General features: G+C 46.3%; 1 protein-coding gene across 4 annotated transcripts in view; it reads right to left on the reverse strand.

The window, feature by feature from the left end:
* The window catches only part of ANO8 (anoctamin 8), a 102,145-nt gene that overhangs the window by 22,393 nt on the left and 56,439 nt on the right, over positions 1–23,313 (reverse strand). For 3 of the 4 annotated variants that reach the window (XM_087702272.1, XM_087702264.1, XM_087702278.1), the window contains 8 exons: positions 22,809–22,970; positions 21,393–21,545; positions 19,288–19,414; positions 16,026–16,081; positions 14,279–14,353; positions 13,812–13,955; positions 11,083–11,826; positions 723–914 (listed from right to left, as the gene is read on the reverse strand). In XM_087702272.1, the coding sequence (XP_087558398.1) occupies positions 723–914; positions 11,083–11,826; positions 13,812–13,955; positions 14,279–14,353; positions 16,026–16,081; positions 19,288–19,414; positions 21,393–21,545; positions 22,809–22,970 (1,653 nt within the window). The remainder of the gene's footprint in view (positions 1–722; positions 915–11,082; positions 11,827–13,811; positions 13,956–14,278; positions 14,354–16,025; positions 16,082–19,287; positions 19,415–21,392; positions 21,546–22,808; positions 22,971–23,313) is intronic. The other variant, XM_087702269.1, reaches the window with a different exon arrangement.

Consider the following 23,313-nt stretch of genomic DNA (forward strand, 5'->3'; position numbering starts at 1 on the left):
GTGATAAAGATAAATAAGAACAATAATTATGTATACCTGTAACTATATATAAGAGAATGAAAATAAAAAGCCTTTTACAAAAAACAAAAAAAGAATTGGAAGGGACCTTGGAGGTCTTCTAGTCCAATCCACTACTGAAGCAGGAAACCTTATACCAGTGTTTCTCAACCTTGGCAACTTGAAGATGTCTGGACTTCAACTCCCAGAATTCCCCAGCCAGCATTCGCTGGCTGGGGGATTCTGGGAGTTGAAGTCTAGTCATCTTCAAGTTGCCAAGGTTGAGAAACACTGCCTTATACGATTTCAGGCAAAGGACTGCCCAATTTCTTCCCAAAAAGCCTCCAGTGATGGAGCCCCCACAACTTCCGAAGACAAGCCCTTCCACTGGTTAATTCAGTGGTGGGTTACGTCCGGTACGCCCTGGTACGGGTATACCGGCGTCTGCTGGGAGCACCAGGTGCCGTTCCAGTACGGTGTTCCGGAGGGCCCACCTGCCCGCCCACTCTTCTTACCTGTATTTGACCCAACCGGGCCATTTGCACACGTATGGTGCTTGCGCAACGCTCTGCCGAGCAACTGGAGCATCATAGGTGGTGGGTATGCATTCACATGCTGTGTGCGTGCACATGGTGGACGCCCGGCCCCGTTGAAGCGTACCGGTTGCAACGGGATCTGGAACCCACCACTATTAAATTGCAACCAGATGGAAAAATGAGGCTTACCTGCCACTCTCCAATGCTTTCCACCCGCTGCCCGAAGGGCCGTTGGAGCCCCGTACACAACTTGAAGGCATCGCTCCGGATTTCAATGATATTGTTGATGAGGGCACACATGGCAGCCAAGGGAAAAGCCGACGAGAAAAGGACCACGTAGCCAAATTGGATGAACATCTCCTGGTAATCTTGAAAAGTGTCCTGGGTTGGGACAGGATCAAAATGTTGGGATGTCTTGTGCGTGCATACGCAAGAGAGAACTACAAAGCTCATGCAGCCGTGGCATGACAAAACTGCGAAGCCCTTATCCGCGGAGACATAAGCGCGTTGCTAAAGCCGCGACGTCATCACCGCGCGTCATCACCGCTGCGACAACAGCACGGCAACAGAAGGGGGCTTTAAAACGGCGCTGCAGCAGAAAGCCAATTTCAATTAAGGTAAGAGTTAGGATTAGGTTTAGGGGTTAGGTTTAGGGTTAGGTTTAGGGTTAAGTTTAGGGTTAGGTTTAGGGTTAGGTTTAGGGTTAAGTTTAGGGTTAGGTTTAGGGTTAGGTTTAGGGTTAGGTTTAGGGTTAGGTTTAGGGTACTGAGTGCTTGGGAATGCGCGGATTTGCCCTCCGCGATTATGTCATCGCGGTAGGGTCGCGTTTTTCCTTAGCGCTTAGAACGGCGCAAATTAGTCTTCGCGCTTATGTCTCCGCGGATAAGGGCTTCGCGGATTTGTGGTGGAACCCATGCAGCACTTCATTCATTCGTTCTTTTCTAAACTTCTTTTATTCCGAAGTTTAGCACTGGGTGTCTGAAGCGGCATTGTTTTCTTTGGCAGGAAGAAGCTCCAAAGATAGAAAACATGAGTCACTTTCAGAACTCACTGTCTTTCGGGCTTCGAGGGGAGGAGCTGCCGCCGTCGGGAGCTCAATAAAGCTCCTGCCAGGACTCTGGTTCGTATATCTTATAAGATCTATAGATATCTCCCCTTTCTGGCAGAAAGGGGCAGGGAGAAGGTCAGTCGTTAGGATCTCTTTGTAATTCATAGCTTTTCTTTTTGCTGTGAATGGAGAAGAGGTTCAACATTAGCTGAGCCTTTACTCCGGCCAGTTTTCCGCGCTGCCTTTTTTGCAGCCTAGGCAGATTGCCTCCCCCCCCAGGACAAAGCTAAGCTATTTAAAAGCCAATCCGGGCGGGGACCATTCCCGAGGAACTTCTTCTATTACTATTTAAAATACCAGCTTCAATTTCGCGGCTCCCTTTCTTTTTTAGCTGCGTCACAAGATGGCGATCTCGTAGCTTTTGTGTTTGATCTGACGCAGCTAGCTGACCCTACCCTCCTGAAAGCTTCTCCGTACTAATTGCTAAAAGATTAACTGAGGGGAGCACAGACTTTGATTTTTGGCTTGCTTGATTGCTTGTCTTTTATTTTTATTCTGGAATGGCTCCCAAACCTAAACAGAAGCGCTTCCTTAATAATAAAACTGCTATGAAGCCGCTACCCTTGTCTCCTACACCCTCCACGGGAGATTTGCTAACACAAGAATTCCTTCTCAAAACGCTTAATGATTTCAGACAGGAGATTAATCAACTGATTTCGGATTTATCTGATCAATTTGATGCTAAAATTGCTCAGGCAAAGCAGGATATGATCGGAGTAATGACAGTCATGACAGATTATATTGCTGAAACGGAGGACAAATTGGAACTTTTGGAAGAAACTAACCTTAATCTGATATCAAAAATTCAAACGTTAGAACAGGAAATTGAATCTGCCCAAAAAGAACTTGTCAAATTAAATTATAACAAGACTGCCTTTGCTATACGAGTTAGAGGACTGCGTGAAAACCAACAGGAGAATTTGAAACAGACATTCTTTGAGGCTTTCAGTCGCTTGGTGGGAAGTCCGGGACTTAATTTTGATTGGCAGATTCAAAGAATTTACCGCCAGAATTCTTGGGTAGCAAAACAGCGACAGCTTCCGAGGGACATAATAATATACTTTACCACAAGGGAATCTAGAAATGAGATAACACAGAGGCTCTACGGAAAGAGGTTGAGAATTGATGGGGACGACTTGATTGTTTTTAAGGAGATACCATTTCAAATGTTAAGAACAAGAAGACAGTATGCTTTCTTAACCGAAGAACTCAGAAACTCTCAGATTTCATACAGATGGGAAGTCCCAGCTGGTATTACAGTTACATTTGGTAACCAAAAACACCGCATTAACTCCGTCTGTGAAGCCCGAAAATTTTACTACGAGACCCTGAAGGCGGGACTTCCTGATTCATCCGGATCTGGGGAGAGACAGGGAGAAGGAGAAGACAAACAGCGAGACACGTGGCTACAAGGCGGAGCGTGTTGCTTTTCTCTTCCGGAAGGGCAGAAGACTAAAGAATAAAGACTAAGCGATGTTTTTAAAGCTTTATGATTTCCGTCTGGGATAAAATGGAAAAGTGGCATATCGATGATGAGACATGGAGACTGAAAGAAGCGTTGCTGATTGTGGACATATATTGTACAGAAGTTTTGTCTGAACTCTAACTCTAATTGTGCATGAACTATTTTCTTAGACGAAGAGAGTGGAAATTGTGATCTTTTTGAGTTGCGGTTTGGGACAAATGGAGTTGGGAGGTGCGTGGGAGAGGGAAGGGCAGCGAAAGTTTAATTAGATTACATGGGGCTAGAACGCAAGCTGATGTTTGTTTGAGTTGCTATATCAATATAAGGTTAAGAAAGTTTGGTCGGAGAATCTTCAGGAAAGTGGAGTAAATATGGGAGGAGCAATGAATGTGGATAAAATATATATGTGGATATGGATAAAGGCAGGGTGGAAGGTAAAAAATTTATATGTGGAGGTGGGTAAGGATAGAAAGGGAGGTGTTGGAAATGAAAAATGAAAGAAGTACTTGAGTTAATGGTGTTATAGAAAGGTTTGGATACCTGGATAAAAAAGAGATAAATTAAAGGTTTGAATAGATAGACAAAGCAAGGAGATTTTTAGTTGGGGAATTCTAATTGATCAACTTACCTGGCTCTAATACAGTTTGAAACCCTGCAAGTAGCAAAATAATCGAAATTTGGAATGAGTCACATTGTTTAAGATTTATAGATAATGGGAAGCTGTGTTAACGTAGTGGGTTTATGACCCTTTTTGTTTCTTTCTTCTTGTGTGTGAGTGTGGGTGTTTTTTTTTTTTTTATCTCTTATTTTCTACTATTTTTCCTTTTTCTTTTTGGCTTTACTGGCAGGGTGGAAGGTAAAAAATTTATATGTGGAGGTGGGTAAGGATAGAAAGGGAGGTGTTGGAAATGAAAAATGAAAGAAGTATTTGAGTTAATGGTGTTATAGAAAGGTTTGGATACTTGGATAAAAAAGAGATAAATTAAAGGTTTGAATAGATAGACAAAGCAAGGAGATTTTTAGTTGGGGAATTCTAATTGATCAACTTACCTGGCTCTAATACAGTTTGAAACCCTGCAAGTAGCAAAATAATCGAAATTTGGAATGAGTCACATTGTTTAAGATTTACAGATAATGGGAAGCTGTGTTAACGTAGTGGGTTTATGACCCTTTTTGTTTCTTTCTTCTTTTTGTGTGTGAGTGTGGGTGTTTTTTTTTTTTTATTTCTTATTTTCTACTATTTTTCCTTTTTCTTTTTGGCTTTACTTTTATCTTATTTTTTTTAAATTTTAAAGTTAGCTGGCCTTATTATACTCAAATGCTTGTTAAAGAATTATGCCGGGCATGGGACTTGCGAAGCCGTAAGGGGGTTAGGGAGGGGGGATTATAGGGGGGAGGGGGGAGGGTGGAATTACAGTTTCAATCCTTAGAACAATAAGAATTCACTTGTGTACTGTCGTTTTTTTTTTTTTTTCTTTTTTTCTTTTTCTACTTTTATTGTAAAAAACAAATTGAATTGTATGGATACACCAAAGTGAGGAGAAGAGGGAAAGAGAAGGGAGAAGTAAAGAGGGAGTGAGAGGGAATGTAAGGAGGGTAAATGGAGGGAGGGGGAGATGTCTGAGGGGGAAGGGAAGTAGAAGAGGGGAATGCTAGAGGGGTGAAAGGAAAGTTGGAGGAGGAGAAGAGAGGGTGTATGGGGGAATGAAGTGTCATGTTGGGTTTTTTTTTCTTTCCTTTTTTCTTTTTTTTTATGCACAGTATATAAGTGATTGTATAAAATGAAAATGAAAATGAAATAAAATATTCAGACAAATAGAACTCACTGTCTTTCGCGGGAAAAAGGTTTTTAAAGAAAGGTCCAAATACCAGTGAATTAAATGACCAATCAATAATCACACACAATAAACACACCGTTTCCCTGAAAATTAAGACCTGTCCTGAAAAAATAAGCCCTAGCTTGATTTTTCTAGCAGATTTTTTTATTATTTTTCCCTTCTACAACACCTTACAGTCATTATATCAACATTGTTATGTCATCATACCTGTACATGTATATAATATTTTGCTTCTATATTTACACACCTTTATACACAGTTCTATATATATTTTTATATATTGTTTTTTGGCTTAATTAATTTTATTCTTGTTTTGCAGCCATTTGTACCAATTGTTCCAAATTTCATAATATTCCAACTCTTCTTTATCTTTTAATTTCAGTGTTAATTTGTCCGTTTCTGCACAATCCAAAGTTTTTTAAATCACTAATTCGCCCGAGGGGGTATTATTTGTTTCCAGCACTGGGCAAATGCTATTCTAGCTGTAGTTAGCAGATGTGTTAATATGTACTTAATTTTCTTTGTATATTTCCCTTTGATTATTCCCAATAGAAAGATTTTGGGTTTGTATTTTATCTGTTCTCCTGTAATTTCTTGCACCCATTTCCAAATTTTTGTCCAATATTTTTGTCTTTCCGGGCAGGTCCACCATATGTGATAATAGGTCCCTTGTACTTTTTTACACTTCCCTAGCTTGATTTTTACATGTGCCTTACCTCCAAAATAAGACCTAGTTAAGACCTCGTCCACTCTGGGTTGCACAGGGTGGGGTGAGGCACATGGGTAAAAATTAAGCTAGGGTTGGGATAGGGGGTGGAGCTGCCCTGTGAGGCAGCCAGGCCTCGCACACCTCAACACCTGCCTTGCCTTGCCAGCCCACTTCTTCTGCATCTCCTTGTGCACATCACGCTCGGCCTACGTTTCGCTGTCAGAGGCCTTCAGGAAAGACTCTGAGAAATGCGGTCCAGATTGATGTGCCCCCTACCCCCTTGCTTTGCCATCAGAGGTCCTTCAGGAAAGGCCTCTTAAGCTGAGAAACAAGGTCCGGATTAGAGGTGGGTTCCTACCAGTTGGGCGGCGTGGGTCGCTGGAACCGGCAGCGACCCAGGCCTGCCACGCCCCCGAATCAGTTCTCCAGTCGGCACCATCAGTGGTGCCATCTTGTTTTTAAGTTCTATGCATGCACAGAACAATTTTAATTGAACTGCGCATGCGTGCTCACGAGCAAACCGGCAGTAAAGCGAGCCGGAACCCACCCCTGGTCCGGATTGATCTGGAGCTCTGTTATCGGCTGCACAGGCTTTTCCTGAAGGACTCTGATGGAGAAATGGAGACTGGGGGCGGTGTGCACGAGCGGCGACAAGCAGCTGCAGAAGAAGTTTACATTCTGACTGCGCATGTGCGAGACTGAAAAATGGCGTCCAGGCGTTCTGCTCCGGTCTGACGAGGTGAGCAAACGCTGAAAAAAAAACCTAAAAACTAAACAACTTCGCGCCTCGAAGAAGATCCCGGGGATGTCCGGAATTCAGGGGACCCGAGGAGCCCAGACCTTTGCGGGGGTCGCCGCTTTTGGGCGACCCCGGACTGCATAACTTCGGAGGTCTGTTCTGTGTGCTGTGAGCTGCCTGCGTTATCCGGCGGTGGGGGGCGGCAGCGTCATGTCGGCGTCTTTCAGCGGCCTAGGCGATTTCATCTGGCTTATCGAGCTGCTTCATTGGGTCTTTGTGGGACTACTATCGCTCCGGAGGGAGAGAGAACCAACTGAATCAGCCCAGACCTTTGCGGGGGTCGCCGCTTCTGGGCGACCCCGGACTGCACAACTTTGGGGGTCTGTGTGCCGTGAGCTGCCTGCATTATTCGGTGGGGGGGGCGGCGCCACGTCTGCTGCAATGGTGGCGTTTTTCGGCGACCTAGGCGATTTCACCTTGCTTATTGAGCTGCCTCATTGGGGCTTCGTAAGACCACTATTGCTCCGGAGGGAGAGAGAACGAACTGAATCAGTGTGGGGACTGAGCAGATTGGATGGGCGGTTTTTCCTGACGCTGCATCGGCCCCTCCGGATGGCTCCCTTTACTACTCAGCCTCACTTCCCTCCCAGCATTGCCTCCTTCCTCCTTCGCCCCTGCTCGGTCAAGTGGCCCTCTGGACGCATTTTACTCGTTGCCCCCCCTTGTTGCGGTGAGGTTTTTCCCTGTGTTTTCCACCTGCCATCTGGCGCCCCCCTACTGTGGCATTTTAACTTCTGGCCACCTCTGGTTGCGGATTTTGGACTTTCAGACCCGCTAGCTCAGCCCCATCTGGCTTTGAACATTATCAACACTACCACCTGCCATTATCCCTGGGACTCTATCTGGGACAGCGCTTGTGGAAGAAGGCCCCCTGCTTTCCTTAATTGTTCCGGACTCTTTGGACCTATTCAGACCTGTAGAAGCGGGGGACACGAGTTACGCCCCTGTATACCTTCTCTGGACCATAACTGGATGCTAATTATCGTAATTATTCTAACCATCTCGATTACTGAGAGCCATTTGGCTCTGCCTGGACTCGCACCCTAACAGCTGCGCAATCTATCTTTTTCTTCCTTTTCTCTACCTTTTCTCTTCTTACTTTGTATGGGATATGCTAGGGGTATGTATGTAATTGGAATGAATGATCCCACTTTTATTACCATTATTGTTGTATTTCTGTGTTTTTAACTATTACGTGGGGACTGTTTGGGGGAGTGTTTGAGTATGTATGATTCGGAGGACCTGCCGGGAGTGGCGGGGGCTATGGGGGTGGTTGAGGGGACCAGAGACACAGGAGAGGGTCGGGGTATTGCGGTCGTAACAGGGAGGGGCAGATACGGCGGGGACTTTAGGGCAGGCCATTACCGGGGAAGGAGGGTTCGCTACATTGCAGAGATCCCTCCTTCCGGCCCTAGGAGTCCCACTCCAAGACCAGATGGCGTAAGTAGTCAGGACCCTGGTCTCAGGCTGTTGTCGCTAAATGCCAGGTCTGTTGTTCATAAAGCTCCTCTCGTCCGGGACTTAATTTTAGACGAGAGGGCAGACCTGGCATGTATTACTGAGACCTGGCTGGGCCCAGAGGAAGGAGTCCCCCTTGTAGAGCTGTGCCCAGAAGGATTTCAGGTGCTGCATCAGCCGAGAGCCCAGGGAAGGGGTGGGGGTGTGGCCGCCGTTATCCGGGAGTCGTTAGCTCCTCGTAGGGTCCCTGCTCCGGAGATTGTCGGGTGTGAGTCTTTGCTGTTAAAGTTGGAACTCAAGGGTCAAGTGGGTCTGCTGCTAACGTACCTGCCTCCCAACAGCGTTGCAGCAGCCCTCCCCTCGCTCCTCGAGTCGGTAGCCGAGCTGGCAATTGAGTTCCCTAGGTTGATGGTCCTGGGGGACTTCAATTTGCCATCGCTCGGTGAAAACTCTGATGGGGCGCAGGAGTTCATGGCCTCCATGACAGCCATGGGCTTGACCCAAGTAATTAGAGGCCCAACCCATTCAGCGGGACACATGCTTGACCTTGTATTTCTCTCGGAGCAGTGGATTTGTGATCTTGGTCTGAGGGGGAGAGACATCATACCCCTGTCGTGGTCAGACCACTGCCTACTGAGGCTCGACTTCCGGAGGCCAAACCCCCACTGTAGGGAGGAGGAACCGACCAGGTGGTTCCGCCCCAGGCGCCTTATGGAGCCGTTAAGGTTCCAGACGGAGCTTGGGGTTATTCCTGACACTCTCGCCCACAGTCCGGTGGAGACTCTGGCTGCTGCGTGGCACTCGGCAGCGTCGGAGGCCCTCGACCGGATTGCGCCACTGTGGCTCCTCCGAGGCAGCGGATCCCGGAGACCCCCTTGGTTCACCGAGGAACTCCGGGAGATGAAGCGCCGGAGGAGATGCCTAGAGCACCGTTGGAGGTCCGATAAGTCCGAATCGAACCGAGCAATGGTAACCACCTGCACCAGGGAATACACCAGGGCACTTAGGGCAGCAAAAAGATCTCACATAGCCACCCTGGTTGCATCCGCTGAGTCCCGTCCAGCCGCCCTGTTTAGGATAACCCGCTCCCTATTGAACAAAAGGGAGACGGGGGAACCCTTGCAGGGCAGAGCTGAAGAGTATGCCCAATTCTTAGCGGACAAAATTGCTCGGTTTCGGTCGGACTTGGACTCCACCCCCGCAGTTCCAGCCGAGACACAGGGGGACCAAGTAGAACAGCTCTGGGTTGAGTTTCAGGACGTTACCCCCGGGGATGTGGACAAGGCCATGAGAGCTGTAAGTACCTCCACCTGTGTTCTGGATCCGTGTCCCTCATGGCTGGTCACGAACTGCAGTGAGGTGACACGAGGCTGGATCCAGGCGGTCGTGACCGCCTCCCTTCAGGAGGGGAACTTCCCCGCCGCACTGAAAGCGGCGGTGGTGAGACCCCTCCTGAAGAAACCATCCTTGGATCCAGCTGTCCTTAATAGCTATCGCCCTGTCTCCAACCTTCCCTTCTTGGGGAAGGTTGTTGAGAAGGTGGTGGCCTTCCAGCTCCAACGGTCCTTGGAGGAAGCAAACTACCTAGACCCCTTCCAGTCAGGCTTCAGACCCGGTTGCAGCACAGAAACTGCTTTGGTCGCATTGATTGATGATCTTTGGAGAGCCAGAGATGAAGGACATCCCTCCATCCTGGTCCTCCTCGACCTCTCAGCGGCTTTCGATACCATCGACCATGGTATCCTTCTGCGACGACTGCGGGAGGTGGGAGTGGGAGGCACCGTGCTACGGTGGTTCTCCTCCTACCTCTCGGACAGGTCGCAGTCGGTGTTAGTGGGGGGGCAGAGATCGTCCCCTAGGCCCCTAAATTATGGGGTGCCTCAGGGCTCGGTCTTATCCCCCCTACTATTCAACATCTACATGAAACCGCTGGGGGAGATCATCCGCAGGCACGGGATTAGATACCATCAATATGCGGACGATACTCAATTGTATCTGTCCGCCCCGTGCCAACTCAATGAAGCGGTAGATGTGATGAGCCGGGGTCTTGAGGCCGTTATGGACTGGATGAGGGTTAACAAGCTTGTGCTCAACCCAGAAAAGACCAAGTGGCTGTTGTGTTTTCCTCCCAAAGATCTGACTAATATTCCATCACTCAGGCTGGGGGGTCAAATTTTACACCCCTCAGAGAGGGTTCGCAACTTGGGAGTCCTCCTGGATCCGCAGCTGTCATTTGACCACCACCTAACGGCTGTGACCAGGGGGGCATTCGCCCAGGTTCGCCTGGTGCGCCAGTTGCGACCCTACCTGAATCGGGAGACTCTCACAACAGTCACTCGGGCCCTCGTGATCTCCAGGCTGGAATACTGCAATGTGCTCTACATGGGGCTGCCCTTGAAGAGCATCCGGCGACTTCAGCTAGTGCAGAACGCAGCCGTGCGAGTGATTGCGGGTGCACCTCGATTCACCCGCATAACACCTATCCTCCGCGAGCTGCGCTGGCTGCCTGTCGATCTCCGGATGCGCTTCAAGGTGCTATTAATCACCCATAAAGCCCTACATGGCAGTGGATCTGGATATTTGAGAGACCGCCTTCTGCCAATTACATCCCTGCGACCAATACGATCCCATAGACTAGGCCTCCTCCGTATCCCATCGGCCAGCCAGTGTCGGCTGGCAACCACAAGGAGGAGGGCCTTCTCAGCAGTAGCCCCGGCCCTTTGGAACGAGCTCCCTGTGGAGATTCGTACCCTCTCCACCGTCCAAGCCTTCCGCATAGCCCTGAAGAACTGGCTCGCCCGTCAGGCCTGGGGATAAGGATAGTTACCCCTCCCGAATGATGAATGTATGTTGCCTACCATTTTATGATATGTCTCTATCTTGATGTTTGTATTCCCCCCCTTCCCAGTTTTATGTGAGCCGCCCTGAGTCCCCTCAGGGAAAAGGGTGGCCTACAAATTCTAATAAAACATAAAACAAAAAAACATAAAGTGGGCCGGCAGCGGGCTCCTGCTGGGCGGGGCTGTCGCCACGAGTCAGTGGAAGACATCTCCTGAAAATAAGACCTGGTACCTTTTTTGGTGGGAAAAATATATTTAAGACTGGGTCTTATTTTCAGGGAAACACAGTAATAGTCTGCTTGCCTAGTCAGAGGAGCACATCTGGATCTTACCTCATATTTTTTCATGCAGCTCTCCACTTCGGCTTGGGCAAGCTGCGTGATGTAGTTTTCCTCTGGGGGATCGATCCATGAGGATCTGGCATGTCTTCGATTCTCATACCCCTCCTCTTCTTCTTCCTCGCCTTCTGTGAGGTTCTTGCCTACCTGTGGCCTCCGAGTCCGCATGGTAACAGCTGGCTCCTTAACTTCCGGTAGGGCCTTAAACGGACTCTCTGAGGCTTCATCGCTCTCATCATCATCATCGCACAGCTCAAAGACAGAGGAGGGGTCCATCCCTTTCTCCACCATGGTGGGACTACCTTCTTCCAAGAAACTCATATCCTCTAAACTGGGTTCGCCCGTCTTGCGGTCAGCTTTTTCAATGAAGCTCACTTTTTTCAGCTTCAGCCCACAATCCATGATACTCTCATCTTCTGAGTCCGATTCCTTCTTCTCCTCGTCCTCTTCTTCAGGCACACCACAGCCTCCATTGAGGCATTTCTTCTCCCCCTTGACGGCCCCCTCTGGGGCCTCGTGGATCTCTGGCGAGTCATCGTGCCTGGGATGCCGAGGGTTGGTGCCACACGAAGGGGTGAATGTGTACTTCTGGGTAAGCAGGCGGAAGAAGGTGTGGGTCACCTCCCGAATGTTTTGCATACTGAAGTCACCACGCTTGAACTTGCTGTATAAGTGTGGCTGAGAGACTTCCTTAATATTCTGCAAGAACTGGCGGGTAATGAGGAGTGTAGCCAGCATCTGAAAGAGGCAGGAGGGAAGAGTAAAAATATCCTGGCATTAGCCCTTCAGCACAGACAAGACTAGGAAGCAAAAGTCATGCAAGTCAATGCTAGCTTTATCGTGAGGTTATGGTAACAGAGTCTTACAAGTCTGAATGTCCTTGGCACCCCCTTCCTTCCCTCTCTTTATCTTACAGAATAACAGAATTGGGAGGGACCTTGGAGGTCTTCTAGTACAACCCCCTGCTCAGGCAGGAGACCCTATGCTATTCCAGACAAATGGTTATCTAATCTCTTCTTGAAAACCTCCAGTACAACTTCTGTAGGCAATTCATGCCACTGATTAATTGTTCTAACTGTCAGGAAATTTCTCCGTAGTTCTAGGTTGTTTCTCTCCTTGATTAGTTTCCATCCATTGCTTCTTGTCCCGCCCTCAGGTGCTTTGGACAATAGATTGACACCCCCTTTTCTTTGGGGCACCCTCTTAGATAATGATCTGAGGTTAAACTCCTAAGCCCGGACTACCTGGATATAATAAAAAATAAAGCAAGAACTTGACAGGAGCCGAGGTGGCACGGTGGTTAAATGCAGCACCGCAGGCTACTTCAGCTGACTGCAGTTCTGCAGTTCGGCTGTTCAAATCTCACCGGCTCAGGGTTGACTCAGCCTTCCATCCTTCCGAGGTGGGTAAAATGAGGACCCGGATTGTTGGGGGCAATATGCTGACTCTGTAAACCGCTTAGAGAGGGCTGAAAGCCCTATGAAGCGGTATATAAGTCTAACTGCTATTGCTATTGTTATTAAATAACAGGAATTAGATGGAAGTCGTAGAATAAAAATTTAGTTGAAACTAACCTGCCTTTAGAAAGTCAAAATTAATCTAATATTAAGCATGCAGTTGTGTGCAAATTTAGGAATTATCTTTCTTGCCAAGCTGTATTATTATACCCTGCAATCCTGATCTTAATTCTGATTGTTTGGAAATAAATTAAGCTTCTGCTATCAGAAAGTGGTCATAAGACTGTAGCTTGCTATATGTGATTTCACTTGGAAGGCTGTTTAAGTCTTAGGATGAAGCAGCACTTTGGATGGAAGGCAAAAAGATACTCTAGAGCACAGGTGTCACACTCGCGCAGTCATGTTGCCATCATGTGACAAATCGCGACATTTCTCCCTTCCCAGAGCTGGGGTGGGCGTGGCCTGTGTGTGACGCATCCGGTCCATAGGGCGCCAGTTTGACATCCCTGCAGAGGTGCTACTCTTTCAACCAAACCCATTTCCCTTAGTATCCTATTTCTCTGCAAAGGAGAACAACCAGGCCATCCTGCCCAAAATCAGAGTTTCTTGAAAGAATTGAAGGCAGGTGTCTTGTGAGCACCCAATTACTTCAAAACTCCTGTTTGCTTTCAATTCTGAAAACCTTTTCAGCCCCCATGCCAGCTTCATCATTTTTGGCCAATCCTAAGTAAATCTTAACAAGGTGGCTCAGTGGCTAAGACGCTGAGCTTGTCGATCAGAAAGGTCGGCAGTTCAACAGTTTGAATCCCTAGCGCCCCATAACGGAGTGAGCTCCCATTACCTGTCACAGCTTCTGCCAACCTAGCAGCTCGAAAGCATGTAAAAATGCAAATAGAAAACTAGAGGCCACCTTTGGTGGGAAGGTAACAGCGTTCCGTGCACCTTCAGCATTTAGTCATGCCGGCCACATGACCATGGATACGTCTTCGGACAGTGCTGGCTCTTCGGCTTTGAAACGGAGATATAGCACTGCCCCCTAGAGTTGGGAACAACTAGCACATATGTGCAAGGGGAACCTTTACCTTTTAAGTAAATCTTGCTCAAAGCTGTAACAGAAAATTTCTCTTTTTGGGGGGGGGTCATGGGAAAGCAAGTCTTCTTACAATGCATTGGATACAATAAATGGGATTAAATCTGAGGTTCTGCAGCCTGCTTATTCCTCCTCACCCCCACCCTTCCATACTCCCTCCATCATCAGGATCCTACTTTGGAGATGCCCAGATGCCAGGAAAAACTCAGCAAACTCTTAAAGGAGATGAGAAAGAGGTGAAGTTGGAGAGTGATGGAGGGAAGGACCGCGTCTTTAAGCTGACGCACAAGGCTTTGGAAGAGAGAAAAGATGAGCAGGAGCTGTGGAGGGCAATACGGACAAGACAGAGAGACAGAGACAGAGAGAGAATAAAAAACATGAAAAATTAAAAGAACCCATAAAAGAAAGGAAGGAAGGAAGAAAACCATGTTAGGAATGGATTCAAAGTGGCTAATAGTCCTTGGATTTCTGGGGTGCAACTTTTTTGAATACCCCGGGAACATTTTTGGACCTAAACATATCCTGATAAAAATGGCACATTTATCTGAACCAACACTGTTTCTGGTTGCAATAGAGTCCAGTGCAATTTACCCCTTTCCCATTTTCCCTTGGCTGTCGCCTTCCAAACTCACGAATACCCTACCTCCTTGAGGCGGTCCATGTCTTTGAGGTAGAATCCAATGTAGAAAAGACTTAGGTATGAATTTACAAATTGAAACTGTTTGGAGAAGAGAGAAACAGAAAGCTGTAAGAGAGAGAACTGATGTAACAAGACTAAGACTAAATGTGTATGGAGATTCTCAATCATCCAATTCACGGTTGTCTCAAAGGTGCTTTTTTCAGGAGGCAACTGGACTTTCTCGGTTTTCTTTGAAGATGTTTCGCTTCTCATCCAAGAAGCTCTGAGTGGATGGTGGGGAATGGAAGGATTTATACTCCTTGCAGACAGCTGGTCAAAAAAGAAAGCAAATGACCAGCTATCTGCAAGGAGTATAAATGCTTCCATTCTCTACTATCCTCTCAGAGCTGAAGAAGCTTCTTGGACAAGATTAAGAAGCACCTTTGGGACAAGATTAAGGCTGTCTCATTGTTTTATCTCTAGCTTTGGGCAATTTACCATGGGGCTGTTGCTGAACCATTGAACAAAAATAGCACTGCTAAAATCAAAACAAGACGAAAGTTCATTGAGAATAAACAGTCCAAATAAAGGAAGAAAAAGGGTGCATTTTTGCACACCGCATCACCATCAAAATTTTGGTGGGTAAGTATGATTAGCAGCATTAAATAGCAGCATTACAGGTAGTCTTTGAGTCGTGACCGTAATGGAGCTACACTGTGACGGTTGTAAAGTGAGTTGGTCACATGGTTTTATAAACTTTTTTGGCAGCAGTCCTTAAGAACATGGTGGCCATTAAGCAAACACAGTGGTTATTAAGGGAACGCTTGGTTTGCTATGGCCTAGTTTTGCCAAAAAACAGAGGTAAGGGCCGTTGGTTTTTTTTGTAAAATAGGCTGCAAACTGCCAGATTTGTGACCATCTGCCAAGCACCTGAATTTTGGACATGTGACCCTAAAAGAGGCTGATCATCAGAACTTCAAGTCTGAGTCATAGATCGTGGCACGACAAAACCGCGCTTGACTAAGCCGCGCCCGATTAAACCGCGTCGCTGACGTGATCAACAGGGCGACAACAGCGAGCGCGGAGAAAGAAGGGCGCTTTAAATAGCGCTTTGAAAGCAAGCTGATTCAACTTAAGGTAAGGGTTAGGTTTAGGGTTAGCTTTAGGGTTAGCTTTAGGGTTAGGTTAAGGGTTAGGGTTAGGTTTAGGGTTAGGTTAAGGGTTAGGATTAGGTTTAGGGTTAGGTTTAGGGTTAGGTTTAGGGTTAGGTTAAGGGTTAGGTTAAGGGTTAGGGTTAGGGTTAGGGTTAGGGTTAGGTTAAGGGTTAGGATTAGGTTTAGGGTTAGGGTTAGCTTTAGGGTTAGCTTTAGGGTTAGGTTTAGGGGGGTTAGGTTTAGGTTTAGGGGTTAATTTTAGGTTTAGCGTTTACAGCGTGCTTCTGTCTCCGCGCTGTTGTCGCCCTGTTGATGACGTCAGCTACGCGGTTTCGTCGAGTGCGCTTTAGTCGAACACGGTTTTGTGGTGGAACCATCATAGATATCTTCAGGATAGTTCCATCAGACCTTCAATTGATCCCAAAGCAACCAGTTGTAAGTTGAATACTACCTGTAATCTTGCCAACTGAGGGACCTTCTTGCCAAGGCTCACCAAAGAAAACGGAAGCCATCGAAAGGAAGAGGCTCCTGTCTGGAGAAGCTCATCCTGCTGGATTTTTGAGACTGTGTCCTACTTTTAGAATTGGAACAGAAGCCTTCAAAAAGGCTCAACTTACCAAGACCATTTTGATGATGAGGTGTTTTTCGTAGGCACTCTGCAAGCGATAGTTTTCTGCAAGGAAAAGGAATGAGGAGGAGGTAAAACGTGGCAGTTTGGAGGGGTCTTTTCTAGAACCAGAATAAACTGATTTCTCAGTGGCAGCAGTGAACCTAAGCAGGGTTCACTGTGGTAAGATGGACAGCCTATAACAGTGATGGTTGACCTATTCAGCACCGAGTGCTGAAACTGGAGCATGCGCCGACGCACCGGAATCTGGAAGAGCAACTGGTGACCATACACATGCCCACAGAGAGGGCTCTGCATGCCACCTCTGGCACGAGTGCCACAGGTTCGCCATCCCAGGCCTATAAATTTGATAAACAAACCTCTTTGGGTACCATGTGTCAACAATGTACTGGCAATCCTGGAAAAGATTCTCTGAGGAGTAACCATCTTATGGCTGAGAATTTGATATGGGCCAATATCTGCTGTGTAAGCAATGGCGTCTTAAAAGTCTGATTCTCTAACATTTGGCATTTCATGGTGGCACAAGAGTGACCCTTGACAGGTATGGTCAGGCTTGCCAGGTGAGATCCAAGTGGGCTCATCCAGTATCATATCTTACACCAGGCAAGTGCCGCTGAGAAGCTCAGAAGAAATGCATAAAGCGAGGGTCCTTTCCAGTTCAGCCTTAGCTTCAGGGGTCACCTGCAATGCTTCTCTGTCTTTCATAACTGAAGTCTCACCATTCTATCAAAGAACATGAGCTCTACCAAGTCAGAAACAAAAATTCCACTTCTCCCCCCACCCCTCAAGAAACAGAATTTCAAAGCACTTATTATCTTCATCGGCTACTGTAAGTTTGGCATGGCAATCAAACTGTTGAAAATCATTCCTACAGCTATACCCCTAAAACAGGGGTCTCCAAATGTGCCAAATTCTGGGAGTTGAAGTCCACAAGTCTTAAAGTTGCCAAGTTTGGAGACCCTTGCCCTAAAGCAGTGGTTCTCAACCTTCCCAATGCCGCGACCCTTTAATACAGTTCCTCATGTTGTGGTGACCCCCAACCATAAAATTATTTTCGTTGCTACTTCATAACTGTAATTTTGCTACTGTTATGAATCGTAATGTGTAATATCTGATATGCAGGATGTATTTTCCTGTCTTTTCTCCACATTGGCCTCATGGACGAACCACGGGAACGTTACAAAATTTAACATAATTAAAGCATAGTGATTAATCACAAAAACAATATGTAATTATATATTGTTAAATATTTATTTCTAATTACAAATAAATGAAATTTTGTCTTGAAGCATGATGTAGCATTGGTAACAGCCTTAATATAACAACAGTAAACTACATTGCTACATTTTGCGACAGTATGCACAATGTGAAATAGCAGAGCATTGTTTGGCGCATCCAACTTGTTGCACAGTTGCACAAAATGTGGAGAAACTCACTTAACGACACTCATGCTTAGTAACCAAAATTTTGGGCTCAATTGTGGTCATAAGTTCTCTTTCTTTTTCTTTCTTTCTTTTTTTCTTTCATCTCTCTCTCCCACTTTCTTTTTCTTTTTTTCTTTCTTTCTTCCTTTCTCTTTCTCTCTCTTTCTCTTTCTGTCATTCTCTCTCTGTGTCTGTCTGTCTGTCTCTCTGTGTGTATCACTCTGTCTCTCTCTCCTCCATCCCCCCATCTCTGTCACTCTGTGTGTGTGTGTTTCTCACTCACTCTGTGTGTGTGTCTCTCTCTCTGTCTGTCTCTATCTCTCTCCCTCTCTCTGTCTCTCTGTGTGTGTCTCTCTCTGTCACTTTTTATTTGTAAGTGTGTCTCTCTCTGTCTCTAACTCACTCACTTAATCAATCACTCTATGTGTATGTCTCTCTGTCTGTCTCTCTCTGTCTGTCTGTCTCTCCCTTCCTCCCTCCCCCTCTCTGTCTCTGTCTCTGTGTGTGTGTCTGTCTGTCCTTCTGTCTCTGATTCCCCCCCCTCTCTGTCCCTCTCTCTCTTTCACTCACACACACACACACAAACAGACACAGACACACATACTGTGGTCACCTTGTTGAGTGTTCCAATCACATTTGAAACACTCAACCACTGGCCTCCACATGATTTTTTGCAGCATTCTGCAGTCATAGGACCAAAATATATGGCTAAAAGTACCTGGCAGCGGCATTTTTCCCTGGGGGGCTCCACAGAACATCCCAAGACCGATGCCACCACATCTCCCCTCTTCGGGGACAGGTCCTCTTCAGAAGGACGAGGCCCTGCTGGTCCCCCTCACATTCTTCATCTTCCGGCTGCGGCCCCACACTATAGAAAACATAGGCGCACGACCCACACAATTACAGCCCGGAACAGGACCAAAGCCCCTCTCCCAACTGGCCCTTCCTCCCTCGGAGGGCTTTGGAGGGCTTCGGAGGGAAGCTTCTGCAGAAGCCCAGGCAAGTGAGAACAAGTTCCGGCTGTTAACGAAGACTCCGAGTCTGTAATTGTGCCGGGGGTAGTGGTGCGTGCGCCTATGTTTTCCATGGCGTGGAGTCTCGCCAAGGTTCTGAGCGACCGGTGATGACTCCGGAGCCCATCTGGGAAGACGAGGAACGCGAGGGGGACCCTGCCCCCCGCAGATAGACTCTAGAGTCATCACTGGCCGCCCAGAGCCTTGGTCTCAATTGTGGTCAGAGGTCGAGGGCTATCTGAGAGAGTGAGTGAGTGAGTGAGTGAGTGAGTGAGTGAGTGAGTGAAAGAGAGAGAGAGAGAGAGAGAGATGGGAAGAGAAAGTAGATACTAGCACTGCAATACCTTGTTTTATTTTGGTTCCTAATCCCACTTATTAGGTTGCTCCAATCTTAGATTTTTAGTAAGTACTGCTAGAATGCTCAGCATCCTTGGTTCACAGCATTCAGCTGGAGACTAGCTGCATTGTCCCCTTTCTCTGCTCTTCTTTCTCTTGTGGGCCTTTCCCCGATTTAGGGAGGAAAGTTGCATAGCATGTAGACCAGTGTTCCTCAACCTTAGCAACTTTAAGATGTGTGGACTTCAACTCCCAGAATTCCACAACTGGCATTCCTTGCTGGGGAATTCTGGGGTCTGAAGTTCGTACATCTTAAAGCTGCCTAGTTAAGAAATATTGATTTGGACTGCTTTTGGAAATTCCCAGATTTTGTGCATCTCTTGCGTTGGACACAATCAAAAAGTTTCCTTGGATCCATTTAAGGTTCCATTTAGCTTCGTTTTCTTTGGATCGGAAGATGCGCAAGGTGGATATTTACCCATATCATTTAGCCAGTAGGCAATTTTTCTGTAGATTTCATCACAGACGGTGACGATGACGGCCAGCATGATTTTGGGCAAGAAGCGAACAAGGCGTGGCAGCTCCTTGATGCTCAGTACAAATTCCTGGTCAAGGAAGAGGAAGAAGCAGATTGGAGAGCCAGGATTAGATCACAACTGATAAATACAAATGCCATTTGATAAAGACAGAGGGTTCCTTATTGCTACTAATTCCTATTGTTCAATTATTTCTGTTCTATGAATTTAAGCATTTTCTTAAAAAAACAATAATTCATTTGACTATCAACAAAGCAGTCCACAGATAGTCCTTGACTTACAACCAACACAGAATTGTGAATGCCCCAACACTGGAAGTCTTTAAGAAGATGTTGGATAGGCATTTATTTGAAACGGTATAGGGATTCCTGCCTAGGCAGGGGGTTGGACTAGAAGAACCTTCCAACTCTGCTATTGTATTGTATTGTATTGTATTGTATTGCAAAGAGCCGAGGTGGTGCAGTGGTTAAATGCAGCACTGCAGGCTACTTCAGCTGACTGCAGTTCTGCAGTTTGGCTGTTCAAATCTCACTGGCTCAGGGTTGACTCAGCCTTCCATCCTTCCAAGGTGGGTAAAATGAGGACCCAGATTGTTGTTGGGGGCGATATGCTGACTCTGTAAACCGCTTAGAGAGGGCTGAAAGCCCTATGAAGCGGTATATAAGTCTAACTGCTATTGCTATTGCTATATTGTATTGTATTGAATGACGTGATGAACATTCAAGTGCTTGGCAACCAGCATGTATTTATGATGATTACAGTATCTCAGGACCATGTGATCTCCATTTATGAACTCCCCAGCTAGCTTCAAACAAGCAAGTCAATGGGGAGAGTTGGATTCATTTAACAATCATCTGATTCACTTAATAACTGCAGGGATTCACTTAACCACCATTGCAAAAATGGTGATAAAATTGGGTGAGACTTATTTAACAACAGAAATTCTGGTCCCAGTTGTTGATTATTTCTGTCTGTCAGTCTGTCTGTCTGATCCTTCTATTCTATTCTATTCTATTCTATTCTATTCTATTCCATTCCATTCCATTCCATTCCTATCTTTTCCTATCCTATCCTATCCTTTATCCATCCATCCATTCAATTTGCATTCCTCTATTTCAATCACGGTTCTTAGTTGGTGAACAAAACACATTTAAAATATTGCCAGTAAACTGTATAAAAGTAACATCTGCGATAAAGTAATCATATACGTCAATCAGCATCAATCAATAACATCAATTACTAACACATATCCACCAAATTAATCCTGCCATCTAATTACTAATCTAATTAACTCAGATGATATCAGCTCAATCTAGAAATGCTCCACAAAAGAGCTCAGCTTAAGTGTTTTCCTAAATGACAGCAGGATGGAGGTAAGTCGAATGTCAACAGGGGCTGTTCCAAAGAATGGGTGCAGCTCCTAGCTTCAGTTCCTCTCATTTCCCAGAAACAGCTCACTACTTACTGCTTTTCCTGAGCTGTGCAGGCCAGACCTGAACCACTGCAAATGAATGGTGTGAATTACACCAAAAATTGGCTTTTTTGGCAGCTGCTGCACACTGCTGGCTGATATATTTAAATGGTTGTCCACTAGGACTCCAAGATCCCTTTCACAGTTATTACTATTGAGCAAGGTACCACCTTGCCGAGGTGGCGCAGTGGTTAGAGTGCAGTACTGCAGGCCACTTCAGCTGACTGTTATCTGCAGTTCGGCGGTTCAAATCTCACCGGCTCAGGGTTGACTCAGCCTTCCATCCTTCCGAGGTGGGTAAAATGAGGACCCAGACTGTGGGGGCGATATGCTGACTCTGTAAACCGCTTAGAGAGAGCTGAAAGCCCTATGAAGCGGTATATAAGTCTAACTGCTATTGCTATTGCTATACTGTACCTGTGCATTTTGTTTTTCTTGCCTAAATGTAGGCTAGGGCAAGATAAGACCAGTCTTGCGTGATGGACAGCCAGAACGTCTGATGAAAGCAGGAAATGAGAAAAGACCCTGGGACTGGATTGTGGACCCTGTCTACCCACAATGCCAGGAACACCTCACCTGCAATTCGAAGCAGCCCAGCATGGTAAGGAAGACAAAGGAGAGGCAGAAGATACAAATGGGCAAGCTCACTAAACACTGGAAGAGCAACCGCTTCCAAGGCGGGTAGTAGAACTCTTCCGTGTTAGTCACTGGGCTGATGCGCTTCACACCCTGCAAAGAAAGGAGATACAGATTAGCAGAGTTGGAAGGGACCTTGTAGGTCATCTAGTCCAACCCAAGCAGATGCTACACCATTTCTGACAGATAGCAGTCCAGTCTCTTCTTGAAAGCTTCTAGTGATGAAACTCCCACAACTTCTGAAAGCAAGCTGTTTCATTGGTTGATTGTTCTCACTGTCAGAAAATTTCTCCTTATTTCTAGGTTGAATCACTCCTTGGTCAGTTTCCATCCATTATTCCTCCTTCAGGTGCTTTGGAAAATAGTTTGACTCCCTCTTCTCTGTGGCAGCCATTCAAATATTGGAAGACTGCTATCATGTCTCCCCTGTCCTTCTCTTCACTAGACTAGCCATGCCCAGTTCCTGCATTGCATATTTTAGCCTCCAGTCCCCTAATCATCCTGGTTGCTCTTCTCTGCCCTCTTTCTAGAGTCTCAACCTCTTTTTTATAGTTTGGTGACCAAAACTGGATGCAGTATTCTAGGTGTGGTCTTACTAAGGCTTTATAGAGTGGTATTAGTACCTCCTTTGATCTTGATTGTATCCCTCTGTTAATGCAATTCAGGATTGTGTTGGCTTTTTTGGCTGCCACTGCACACTGCTGGCTCATGTTTAATTGGTTGTCCACTAAGACTCCAAGATCCCTCTCACAGTCACTGCTATTAAGCCTGGTTTTGGATGACAAGGTTGACATCGCCAAGACTTGGGGGATTCTTGGGGGATTCTTTGGGGACTGTCCTTAGGCTTGTTACAGGACCAAGAGAACAACTGCAGATAGTCTTCGAGTTATAACCATAGTGGAACAGCCCACTGTGGTCCTAAGTCGTAATGTTTTTGTTACTCCTGCCATTATGACTTGAGGTGCACCTGAGGATTTTGGTCCACTTTCCATCTGCTGGCACCCTGTATTTCCCAGTTCTCAAGTTTTTGAGGGTTAACTAGGTTAGAGGGGAGACTGGATTTAGACTTTTGGGCAAATCTATCTCCCTAGCCTTGATGTTTTCTCACTTTTGCAAGTAATAGGTACCCAGTTAAAATCATAAGGAGTAACATTCTGGACACAACAAAGGCATATAAATTGAATTGAACAGAGCAGAGAATCCTGGGCTAAATGAGAGGTAGACAATAGGATGGCTATGAATGCCCAGATATCTGTGTGACATGCCTAGATTTTATCCATGGACCTGGGCAGCACAAATTATTATTTTTCAAACTTGTATTTTCTTCTTTTCTGAGCTAGATCAGACATTACTGACCCGGAACTGCGGCCGAGGCTCTTCGATGGATTCTGCTGGTGTGTCCAAAGTTCCCCATTTGTATGCAAATTCGGCTCCTCGGCGTTTCCACTCCTCCAGGAACAGCGTGGACCAGATAACATTGAAGATGGCAAATATAACAGAGCAAATGTCCCGGCTGGTCTAATTAGGAAGGGAAGAGATGATTAATGGAGAGCAAAAGAAAGAGGGGAATTTCCACTGTTTTAACAGCTTCTAAAGAAGGTGGTTTATCCCAGCTATCCATCAATCAGAAAAGTCAACTCCAACTATTCTCCCGGGATGAGAATGTCACCAATAAAGAAAAATATTGGTAGCTCAGGGTTGCTAGTCTAACACTAATGTTAGATGTTAGTTTGGGTAGATGTTTTTTAAGAGCCGAGGTGGCGCAGTGGTTAAATGCAGCACTGCAGGCTACTGCTAGATCAGCAGTTCAGCGGTTCAAATCTCACCGGCTCAGGGTTGACTCAGCCTTCCATCCTTCCGA

Source organism: Thamnophis sirtalis, unplaced genomic scaffold (genome assembly GCF_051295495.1).
Source record: "Thamnophis sirtalis isolate CommonGarterSnake01/CBP01778 unplaced genomic scaffold, rThaSir2_p1.2 scaffold_1, whole genome shotgun sequence".
Taxonomy (NCBI): Eukaryota; Metazoa; Chordata; class Lepidosauria; order Squamata; family Natricidae; genus Thamnophis; species Thamnophis sirtalis.